Raw genomic sequence first — 12,099 nt, 5'->3', positions numbered from 1 at the left:
AGAGAGAGAGAGAGAGAGAGAGAGAGAGAGAGAGAGAGAGAGAGAGAGAGAGAGAGAGAGACAGACATGGGTTGGAGGCAGCCTGACAGGATTAGTCTAGAGTGGTAAATCACGGCCACTGGAGGAATGAGTCAATCAGTGAGTAGGGCAGAGGCCGGGGAGAAGAAGGTGCTGGACAAGATTTCACCATCGGCAAGAACCCTACCTTCAAGCGAGGCACAGGAGGCTGACCACAGAGGCGACCAGATAGCCCTCCACAATCCTGCCCTCTAGCCTCAGCCATGAGAAGAGCTTCAAGAGGCTCCAAGGGGACTTTTAATCCCGCCAGTGCCCTGCACAGGCCTCTAATCCGCTAGGTGTCTGCTGCTCTTCCCAGCCCGAGGCCACACACACACTCTCACCTCCAACCTGTGCCAGTTCCTGAGAAACTCAGTCTTGGAAAATCACCCGCCAGATTCTCCATTCGCAGGAGCCCACCCCAAACTGCCATGCTGGGGCTAATTCATCAACTCCAGTGCCTCAATTTCCCCACCAAAGAATTGCCAGGAGAAGCTCTGCTTCTTGTGGGGATGGAAGAGGCCATATTCATCCCTGGATAGAATAGCAAGAATAGGGTAGAGAGGGGGCTGGAGAGATGGCTCAGAGGTTAAGAGCACTGGCTGCTCTTCCAGAGGTCCTGAGTTCAATTCCCAGCAACCACATGGTGGCTAACGACCATCTATAATGAGATCTGGTGCCCTCTTTTGGTGTTCAGGTGTGCATACAGACAGAATATTGTATACATAATAAAATAAGTAAATCTTAAAAAAAAAAAGACTAGGGTAGAGAAAGCCACAGCCCATTAAGCCTGTGGGGACAGCTGGCCTTCTATTGTAAGTTCCAGTACCATCAGAGAGCAAATGGGAAGTGAGGTGGTCCTGGTACCCTTAGCCATTAGACGGTTGGGAACTCATAAATCTGGGTCCAGATAGCTGGAAGGGGAGCCAGGTATGATGGTGCAGGCCTATAAGCGTGGCACTTGGAAGACAGGCAGGACAACTGGGAGTTCAACCTCAGCCCCTGTTATATATCAAATTGAAGCCAGCCTGGGCTATAGGAGAACAGGGCCTCAAAACAAGAGCAAAACCCCCAAACCTCTGGAAGAAACCTCATGGCTTGCAAAGGGTACTGCAGAATGCTAGGGCCTTCGAGGCCTCTGAGGCCCAGAGGCAGTAGGGAGGGACTAAGGGGCCCCTCCGTGGAACAGGCAGCTCCACTCTGAGCCTGTTTATGTACTCGCCTCCTTCCCAGCTGAACAACACAGTACAACTAGCTGATGTATGTGAGGCCTTCGCTGAGTGTATGTGAGGCCACCGAACCCTCAGGCCACCATCCACCATCCACAGGTGGGGCCATACTGACTCACACCTGTTCTCCAAACACGACCCACCGGGCCTTCTTCACTCTAAAGTGTCCCGACCAAGCTGGACGTGGTCTTCCCTCCTCCCATTTAAGCCTCACAAAAATCTCCAAAGTACTCACTATCATAAAAGCCACTTCTTGGGAGGCAGAGGTGGGGTGGGAAGCCAAGGCATCAAGAGCTGAGCTGCTCAAGTTCGAACAGAGAACCTGGGATCCTCCAACCACTGGGATACTGTGGCTGAAGAGTTCAAAAGACCCTGGCCAGTCCTCCCATCCATCCATCCATCCATCCATCCACCCATACATCTCACATTTTTGCTAGGCATCTACTGTGGCTCAGGCATCACCCACATTCTATGGATGTGAAACAAGCAGAGACTAGAAATATTAAGAGAGACTAGCTCAAAGTTAAAGAGTCAGCAGGTGGTCAGGACAAATAATTTGAGGTTCCTCCATAAGGCTCACTGACCCTAGCCTTGCTCTCTCTTGCTTTCCTCAGCCCTGTTTAGTTGTACAAAATGAAACTCGTGACACAGGATCTTCACAATGTGTGTTTCATGAAGGCCTAGACCCAGGGTGGTCCATGAGGGTTCCGTGGGACTTCCTGGAAGGCCGTAGGTGATGACAATGGGGGCAGAGTGGGGTGCAGGTGGAAACCTGGCATTAAACAAAAACCACTCTATTTCTCATAGTTAGAAAGCCCTCACGGAATACATGATGTAAACACCATTAGAGAGGGCTCTGCCAGGCCCAGCAGTGAAAATTTGTTTCAGCTCCACATCTTTATAACTCGACCTTATTTGACCACAGCATTTATTTTTGACCATAACACTGTGTGGGACCCTTTAGGAACAACCACAAGTCCACAGTGCAATCATATTTCCCTTCATAAAACCCATACCCCTTTGTCAGGGCTGGAGAACCAGCACTCTGCCTCCAGCTCTTGAGTGTCACAGGCTCTCAAGCAGCTGATACCAGAAGCAGCAAAACTAGAATTCTGTGGGATCTGGTCCCAGCTAGAAGGTTGGCTGGGGATACCAGGTCCCAAGAGACGCTGAGAAATCCGTGATTGGCCTAATGAGGCCACAGAACTGAGCTCTCAGGGACAAACCCCTGCTTGCCTGCTCAGCACCCCGGACAGCAGCCTCTCTTTCCCTGCGGGCCAGAAAGCTGCACAGGATCGAGTCTCGCTCCTGGGAAGACCCTCTCCTCCTAGATCTATAAAAAGCGGTAAGCACTCAAAATGACTCCAAAGGCAGCACCTGGAGCTGACACACTAGCTGCCATCCCGCAAAGACCTCTCAGGCCCTGAACATGGGGGCTTGGGATCTGGGTAAGTTCCCATCTGTATCCAAATCATCCAAATTGTCTCCTGTCTATCCAGAAAGAAGTGACCCCAGGGCATGTGTGCTAAGACAGGGTGAGGTGCAGACAGCTGCCCTCCTACTAGTGGGGCATCCCCCCATCTGTCAGCTCCTTATTTCATTCCCTGGGCCTCTAATGAGGCTGTCCCAAGTTTCTGGCTCAGCAGGGCTGCCCCTCCCCCCGGGCATGCCACAGTCTACTGGGAAACTCTGGCCCATTCATGGATATTTACAGCCCCATAAATTAAAAAGTCCAGGCTGCAGCTGGCGAGGTCAGGAGGCCTGTGATGGGAGAGTGGGGGCTTTCTCTTCTACTTTTTCCTTGCAAATGAGGATGCTAATCCAGCCAGAGAGAGAGAAAGCCCACCCCTTGTCCTGCCCATGACCTTTTCCCTCTAATTCTCCCCCCCCCCCAAGATAGGGTTTCTCTGCGTAGCCATGGCTGTCTGAAACTCTGTAGACCAGACTGGCCTTGAACTCCCAGAGATCTGCCTGCATCTGCCTCCTGAGTGCTGGGATTAAAGGCGTGCACCACCACAGCCTGGCCTTCCCTCTAATTCTTTAAAACACTGACTTTCAGAAAACAATTGTTTTAATTAGTCCCATTTAACAGTCAGAGAAACTGAAGCAAGCCCACAGAGATGGCCCCCCTGACTACGGCTCTCCATGCGAGCACAGGCGCCTTCAGACCTGTTCCAGGATGAGCAAGGAGGGGTACAATTCCCCAGACCCCAAGCCTCAGTCAGAAATAAGGGTTCTGAGTCCTCCTTGCCCTCCAGGCTCCCCATTTAAAACCATGAGGAGCCCCAGTATTCTCCCTTCGTTCTGTTGCCACCACAGGTAGCTAGGGGAGGCAGCTCAGGCCTCAGCAGGCACCAATCCTGATATGAGGCTCCTGAACACCCTTTCTCTCCCATCACAGGGTCACAGAGCCAAATCCCAATGGATGAAGCTAGCAGACTGGTCAGGGATGCAGAACAGGCTCCTCAGTCTGAGTCCGGGCTGGTGGAAATGCTGGACAAACAGCATTTCCAGAAAACCAACAGCTAGAAGCAGGAGGAGACGGGCCTGTCCCAGATGTGGGAACTGTGACAGGTGAGCATTGATGGGTGAGAGCAGCCTCCTTCTGCCAGACTCTGGCCCTCTCCACTTGAGTGAGAGCCTGCCCCAGAAGACCCCCAACTTCTTCAGCACTACCCCAAGGCCTCCTGAGAGGCTCATGGACAGCTTTGTCTTCTCTTAATTGGCTTGGAGGGGGGCTGTGACTCAGAGGCAATGTCTTAGGGATGAGGAACAGACGTGGTACCTGGACTGACTCAGCCAGCCCAGTTTGTCAGGGCTACCCAGGGACCAAAGCCGAGTCATAGCCATAAACCCAGAAGCCTCCCTCCAGAGAGCAGCAGGCAAGGCTGGTAGGAGGAGGTGGAATTGGGAGGGACCCTGTCATCTGCCCTGTTTCTCCTCTTTAATCTAAATCCTTGTTCTCTGCTACCTTCCCTAGAAGTGTGGCTAGAGGTGCTATATCGCAAGACCTTATCTCAGAAATGGGCTGGGGGATGGAATCAGGCAGAGACTCATTTTTAAACAAAAAGTCTCCAAAAGGGGTTTGAGATTGTGTCTGTTTACAGCTCACAACACACTGAATCTGTTCCTGCAACATAAGACAGTATCCTGGGCCCAATGACACCATGCCACCAATGGAAGCTCCAGCAAGAATGCCAAGTAGGAGGAGAGGAGGCCTGGCCCACATAGTGGCTGGAGAGCTGGTCCTGCCCCTTCCCTTTTCACCCTATAGTGCACAGACAAGCCAGGTGAGCAGTCAGTGCTTGGCATCAACGTACACCAGACAGCCTTGTCCAAACACTCTTTCTGGAAAGCTCATCAGGAGATGTGGTTTTTAGCTTCCTTCCACTCCAGGAAGGCAGCCTTGCTGGACTAGGAATCTGGACATTGTAGTTCAAGCTCTGGATCTACTACTTGTCCATGCCCATCTGGGCAGCAGGACTCACTTCTTGACATGCCAGCGACATACAAACCTACCAACCATGCCAAGAGCTACGCACGCTCCACCTGTCTTCCCAACAGTGCTGTGTCAGCTATCACTCTGCGGTTTCCATGGAAAGTCTGGGGAGGTTGCTTGGCTTGCCCACTGCTGCCAGCCTAGTGGGGTGTCATCTCTCCACCTGCCTCCATCACAATGCAAGGTGCCAACTAAGTGAAGGAGTCTGCAGGACCTGGTGGCAAGCACACGGAAACTCAGGCATCATCACGCCACGTGACCTTCTTTCCTCACCTTCGGAATGGGCAGACTGAACAAGATGCTTCCACTGACTGTCTCATAACCTATGGTCCCTGACCAGGCAGGAGCTAGCAGTGGCGGGATGAGGATGGGACATGGTCATGGAACCCCATGATCAGGTGCTGCTTCTGGAGAGGATTCCTTACCCCCAAATGACACGCACTGGGCTATAGTTTTGTTTGTTTTTAAGATCTGTAACAACTGAGCCATCTTCCTAACCCCCAGGGCTCTCCTTTGACCTATCATTCATTCAAACTACTGTGGATCTACGAGCTCTTGGCCCTATTGCTAAACTGTTATCTGAGCGCATTTCTGTGAATGCCCAGGGATCAAAGCGTTAATAAACTCATGAACTACCAGGTCACCGCAGTAGGAGCAGGGCAGGGATGTGGTCCTGGAGGTGACTTGATAGGGAGCTAAGATGCAGAGCTCAGGAATGGGCTCCGGTTAAACCATGGCTTTGTTGTTCTCTGGGAGCCCTGCTCGGCTGGCTAATCCTGTGTTCTGGGGCCATGACCAATGTGGCTGTCTCTGGGGAAAGGCATTGTTCTCTGTGGCTCATCCATAATCCATTCAGAAGTTTCATCTCGGCTTCCTTTCAGCTACCAATGCCCCATGACCACCCCCAACACCTTCAGTCAGCTTGCACGGAAACTACAAATGATGTCAGGGTCTGGGTCAGGCCAAGAGAAGACCCACAGGCTTGCAAGCCACTGGAGGAAGAAAGCAGAAAATTCCTTTGGACTTGGTTTTGGGAAGAACCTAGGAAGTAGTTCACGCCGTTGATACAGGCACTTGCTGCCAAGCCTGATAACCTGAGCTCAATCCCCAGAACCAAAAAATGGAAAGCCAGTTTCTACAAGATGTCTCTGACCTCCACAAGTATGTGACGCCCCACTCCCACAAAGAAATATATAAATCTAAGGTTTTAAATTCAACTTTTAAAAATGAAGTGGCTTTGGGGGCTGGAGAGATGACTCAGCAGTCAAAAGCACCTGCTGCTTTTCTAGGGGACCCAAGTTCAAGTCTCAATACCCACGAGCATCTCTCTGTAACACCGGGAGAAAATAGAAGAGTGGACTAAGAGACTGGCTGGGGAGAGAGACAGAAACTGCCTCCGATCTGAAACCACAGAAGGGATCATGAAAGCAGTGTTCAAATGATTTCTCAGTAAACCAATAAGAAATTTTTGCCATGATACTGCACTATAACAACACATAGCTCTTACAGTCATTACTGCAACTACTATAGTATCTGCAACACTAGAAACTAAACCCAAGGCCTCACACATGCTACGCAACTCTTAGCCTCCAGCCCTACACTAACTTTATGAAGGGGGTGGCCCTTCGTGTTCTTTCCCCGTGGTGGCTTGTGTGAGGAAGGAGTGGCAGGACTAATCCTTTGGTAACACTGTGAGCACATCAGACAAAGGTCAGAACAGTGGGGGCAGAGAAGCTTCCAAAGGCCAGGGTTGCCTGATCTCCTGACCACCAACCCCAGAAGACATCTTGGCCATTTCCTTGAAGGGTAGCCAGCCACCAGACTGCAAGGCTAACGTGGTGGCTTCTCACCCGTGGGGTCCAGTCATCTTTATGCTGGGCAAGGCTTCCCTGCACATTAAAGAACCACATGGCATGAAGAGTGGAGCCAATTCCGCCTTCAACAACCTGGAAACGGGGGACAACTGGTGTCCCCTGCCCCAGCGGCTCCAAAGCCTCTGACCTCTAACTATCCTGACAGGAATGAAGCTGTTCTACTGAACTGGATATCTACCGAAACAACGGTTCTTGTGCTGGCCAGTTTTGTGTCAACCCGACAGAAGCTAAGGTCATCAGAGAGGAGAGAGCTTCAATTGAGAAAATGCCTCTATACTATTGGGCTGTGTGCAAGCCTACAGGGCATTTTCTTAACTAGCGATTGATGGGGAAGGGCCCAGCCCATTGTGGGTGGAGCCACCTATGGGCAGGTGGTCCTGGGTTCCATAAAACAGTAGGCTGAGCCAGGTGCAGAGAGGTGGAGGCAGGTGGATCTCTATGAGTTTGAGGCCAGCTTGGTCTATAATGCAAGTCCAGGACTACACAGAGAAACACACCCTGTCTTGAAAAAAAAAAAAAAAGAAAAGAAAGAAAGAAATCAAGTTAGAGGAGGTAAGCCAATAAGCTGACCCCTCCATGACCTCTGCATCAACTCCTACCTTCAGATTTCTACCCTACTTGAGCTCCAGTACCGGCTTCCTTCAAAGATGAACAGTGATGTGGAAGGGTAAGCCAAATAAACCCTTTCCTACCCAAGTTGTGTTTGGTCATGGTGTTTCATGACAGCAGTGGTAACCCTAACTAGGTCAGTTCCCAATAAGCTGGAATTTCCCCAGGAGTCTCATTCTGGGAGAAGGAAAAGGCTAAAGGCTGATGCCGGTGAGAGGGGGAACTTGTGAAACAGTTTGTGGTAGTTTGAGTAAGAATGGTCCAATTCCCAGCACCCACATGGCAGCTCACAACTGCCTTATGCTCCAGTTCCAGGGGATCCGAGGGCCCCTTCTGGACTCTATGGGCACTGCACACGCGTGGCACACAGACATACATGCAGGCAAAACAGCATATGAATAAAATAAAATAAATCTTAAGAAGAAAAGGAAGAACTCAAGACAGAGCTTACTGTAAGAGAAAAATGGCCCAGAGTAAGACCTGGTGGCTGCTTTCCTGGAATTCATTTCGTCTGTCAGAATGATTGATTGGCTCTCCTTTTATTTATTTTTATCTCTGCAATGCTGAGAATTTAGCCTAGGGCCGCGTGCAAGTTAGGCAAGCACTCTCCCACCGAGCTGCACCCCCAGCCTGGGGTGATTTCTGCGTGGGCCTCTCCAGAAGCAGGAGGTGCTTCATGGGATGCCCACCAGGACCTGCCTCCGGTTGGACCGACGGCTGACACCGGGTGCCGCACACCCTCCGCTCGGGCTGCCCTCCAGCTGTTTGTACTTCCCACTGGAAGTTCTCTCCCATTCATCCAGACGGTTTGTTTTAAAATGTAATTACACACACAGAAACTGGCAAAGGAAATTAGTCAAATGTGAAAGACACAGAGGGAAAAAAAGCATGATACACTGTGTTCTAGGTTCTCATTCTAAATCCGGCAGGAGGTGTGAAGGGCTGGCAGCCTGGTGGTAAGAGTAACAGTGGCAGAGCCACGGTTCCCTCCTGCCTCGAGGTGTCAGGCCGGCAGTGGGATATTCCTGGGGACCAGAGGGAGAGTGGGTGGCCCTCAGGATGGGAGCCAGGAGTCAAGGAGAACGTCCCCTAAGATCTTCACCCAGGCTCTTCCCCCCACCCCGTAAGCCCAAGTCCATGTTCATGGCGAAATCACATTTGGCCGGGTCCCCATTCCCACATTAAACTTGTAACTAAAGCTGTTTTTGTTTTTGTTTTGCCAGCGCACACACCAACTTTTCCTCTCCCCTTAAGTTCAGAATCTTAGCTGGAGATGTGGTTCCTTTCAACTACTCAGGTTTGTTAGTATCTTCCTATTTTCCCATCATCTCTTCTTTCCTACTTCTTCGTCACCTTCAAAGCGACGTGTGTTAAAGCTTTGATCCCTAGCTTGGAGCTACTGGGAAGTGGGGAAGCTTGAGTTTGGGTCTAGTAAAAAGCCTTTAGGTGACTGGGGGTGTCTGGAAGGGGGCCAGGGGTTCTGGTCTCTTCCCTCTCTTTCTCCTATGGTCATGAGGCTTGTGGCTTTCACCCCACTACATACTTCTGCTTTGGTTTACTTCCTTGCTGGGGGGAGGGGGTGTCACCAAATTATAGGTTAGAATATATAAAATCATTGGGGCAGTGGTATATGCCTTTAATTCCAGCACTCGGGAAGCAGAGGCAGGTGGATCTGAGTTTGAACAGCCTAGTCTACAGAGAGAGTTCCCAGACAGCCAGGGCTACCCAGGGAAACCCTGTTTCCTGTCCCGAAACCCCCCCTCAAAAAATAATACCCAAAACCACAAGCCAAAATAAATCTGTTCTCTTTATATGCTGACAGTGAAAAACCGGCTAGCACGAGCCACCTGTCTTCAGCAGCTTCTGAGTACGTCCCTCGCCCAGAGCCCATGTCACCTCTCCCACCATTACAGTTTTCTAGAGGGCCCAGGTCCAGTTTCCATCACCCCCAAAGCATCTCACAGCCATCAGTAATTCCAGTCCCAGAGGACCTGACACTCTCTTCTGGCCTCCGAAGGCACTACACAAAGATGGTGCCCATACAATCAAAACACCCATACACACTGAAAAACAAAGGCTTTTCAGGGCTGGAGAGATGGCTCAGCATTAAGAGCCCTGACTGCTGCTCTTCCTGAGGACCCAGGTTCAATTCCCAGTGCCCACATAACTGTCTGTAACTCCATATCTGACACCATCACACAGACATACATTGCAGCAAAATACCAATGAAGATAAAATAAAAACTATTTTTTAAAAAAAGAAGACCTTATCAACTGCCCCCCCCCAACTAACCAAAGCTAGCCTCAAAGCAGCTCTGTAGCCAAGAATGGCCTTGAACTTGTCCTGCCTCTACCCCCCAAATGCAGGCACCTCGGGTGTGAGCCGACACACTTGCCTTAAACAGCAGATCTACAGTTGCACAAAGCTAGTCTGGCTGTTGGCTTAAGTATCCAGAGTCTACCAACACCGGCAGCTCTTCCCCTCAACTGTGGTACAAGCACGGAGAGGAAATACCCAAGTACCTAGCAAAAAAGAACCACTTTCCTGCTGAAGGTCAAATGTCCATCTCCAGCTTCAAATCCCACACTTGGGACTTCTAAGGTCACGTACTGCTTTTCACTGGTAACTGCCCAGCACTGACCCATCCCCTCTGCAGAATGAGATACAAGATCGAAAGAGCCAATCCTGTGAGTAAACCCCCCTCCCCTAAGGATGACAGGGATTATATGCTACCGGGCCCAAGCATTTTCATAACAGGAGCAGAAAGGGGGCCGGATGGTTCTTTTATGCCCCTTCCCCCGCCTCCCCAGCCTCCTACTGCAACCCACTTGCATACAGGAAACTTTAATACTTGTCCAATTCCTGGGTGGTGTAAGCCCAGCCGTGGTGCAAGGAGAATTTGGAAGGAGGAAAGAATTCTCTCTAGGGAGCCGAAGGCTGTCTTCCGATACCCAATCCCGGTGTGGCTCCGCCCTCGATCTATTAAGCCACGCCTCCACAGCACGTCACCACCTCAGGAGCACCGAGCTAGGGAAGCCCACGCAGTCAGGCAGGGAGACATAGACCGGGTTCAGGCTGGGAGGAAGGGAGGTATTTAGCTGCTCACGTACCTTTTCAAACAGGACTTTCCAGTGCTGGCAGGGAGGGAGGCCGCGCAGGAGAGCAGGAAGAGAAAGAGAGGCACTTATCACCAAGGTTTCCGCAGACCCCGGAGGCTTCTGACATCACCTCCCAGCAGCTGCCCAGTAGTCAGAACCATCCTCAGGGGCCCACCAGAAGAACCCCGAAAATCCCCATGGACGAGCAAAGGCAGAAAACGCACAGGACGGGGTGGGGACGGGGTGTTTCTGGGGCGGGGCAGGCAGAGGCAGGAATGGGACTAAGAACGATTCCCAACGGCGCCTCAGGGTTTCAGATAACTTCTGCTACCTAAAAGGCCTCGTCCACACCTACCCTCAGAGTCCAAATGCAATGCCCCGAGAGCCTGCCTGTCGGAGGAGTCTACTCAGCGGACCTGCCCCTGCTCGAGCACTAGTTTTGCCTGCTTGGTTTTTGTGTGTATGGGTGGGGGCTCCCCAATATGCTTCCAAGACTGTAAGTACTGAGTCCATGAGACTCTCTAGGGAGTTAGGGGCAGGAGAAAGTGACAGGTTCGGTCACGCAAGCCGGAGAGAGGTCAGACTTCCGGCTGGCTGTGTTTTTCCTAAGTTGGGGTTCCTGGATTAATTTCACCCCGCGGGGGGGTGAGAGGCTAGAAGCGGGGAGGGGGCAGTTTTAACAACTCAGTGGCCCAGGGCTCCCCAGTGTCAGCTCCTACCTAGCCTCCCAGGACAGCGGACAAGAGATGCGAGCGGCAGATGGCAGGGATGCCCTCTGGGGTAGCCCCCCTTAGCCTGCCCCAGGGGACCGTCCTGGCACCGCCGTGGTCTCGGACTCCCGGGCCCCCCGCTGGGAACATTTCACCCTAGAGCCCCGGCTCTTCCAGCTCTGGTTGGGTTCAGGGACTGGGACCAGTTTGAATTTCAATCAGTGCGGCGACAGGGCAGATGCCGGACGGGATGCTAATCGGGGAGCGGAGAGGGGGGTGGGGTGGGGTGTCTCCGGAGCGGTCTGCGCGGTTCAGAGCCGGGGGATCTGCGGCGCCGGTCTCTTCCCGGGGCTTGCGGAGTCCGCAGGTCGCCGAGGGGAGGGGAGAGAGGGGAGGGGGAGTCACCACAGTGACGCGGCCGCCTCTGCAGGAAAACGCCGTGTCCCGGGCACTGCACCAGGCGCGCGGGGAGGGGGCTCGGCAGCCGACAGGTTCCCGGCGCGGCGGCCGGGGCTGCGTCCCGCAGGGGAAGCCGTGGGAACCGGGCGGGGGAGGGGCGCGCGCGCTGGCATCTGCGGAGACCCAGCCTTCCCCCCCCCCCCCCCCCCCCCCCCCGTCAGCCCCCCCCACGGCACAACCCGGACGCTCCGGCGACATAACCTTGAAGCCTCCAAGTTGCCCCCGGGGGAGGGAGCGGAGGCCGCGGCGTCCCCGCGCGTGGCGCCCCCTACCCCTAGAAAGTTTGAGGGGCTCGGGAGGATGCACTCACGTCTTCCGGCGCGGCGGGCGGTCGTTCGTCGGCCTCGGGCTCCAGCTCCTCGATGCGCTCCGCCTCGGCGCAGGCGGCCACGGCGGGGCCCGGGCTGGGGTGCTCCCCCATGGCCCAGGCTGCGGCGCTCGTCCCGGGGCGCCGGGCTAACTTTGCGCCGCCGCGGCCGCGCCGCTCCGGGAGCTCGCTGCGCGCCTCGCCGCCTCCGCGCTCGCCCGCATGGCCCCGCTCTCCGCGCCGCCCTCGTCGCCGCG

The 12,099-nt window shown here is 53.3% G+C and overlaps 1 protein-coding gene across 5 annotated transcripts in view; it reads right to left on the bottom strand.

Moving 5' to 3' along the window:
• Nucleotides 1-12,093, bottom strand: part of Rhbdl3 (rhomboid like 3) — a 69,393-nt gene extending 57,300 nt beyond the window's left edge. For 4 of the 5 annotated variants that reach the window (XM_055619603.1, XM_055619601.1, XM_055619605.1 and 1 more), the window contains exons 1-2: nucleotides 11,846-12,093; nucleotides 10,379-10,402 (exon numbers count right to left, since the gene is read on the bottom strand). In XM_055619603.1, coding sequence (XP_055475578.1) covers nucleotides 10,379-10,402; nucleotides 11,846-11,956 — 135 coding nt within the window. In that variant the 5' untranslated portion in view covers nucleotides 11,957-12,093. The remainder of the gene's footprint in view (nucleotides 1-10,378; nucleotides 10,403-11,845) is intronic. The other variant, XM_055619602.1, reaches the window with a different exon arrangement.
• Between the last annotated feature and the right edge of the window lie 6 nt (nucleotides 12,094-12,099).

Source organism: Psammomys obesus, unplaced genomic scaffold (genome assembly GCF_907164565.1).
Source record: "Psammomys obesus unplaced genomic scaffold, mPsaObe1.curated_primary_1811, whole genome shotgun sequence".
Taxonomy (NCBI): domain Eukaryota; kingdom Metazoa; phylum Chordata; class Mammalia; order Rodentia; family Muridae; genus Psammomys; species Psammomys obesus.
This window is presented reverse-complemented; position numbering and strand designations above follow the sequence as displayed.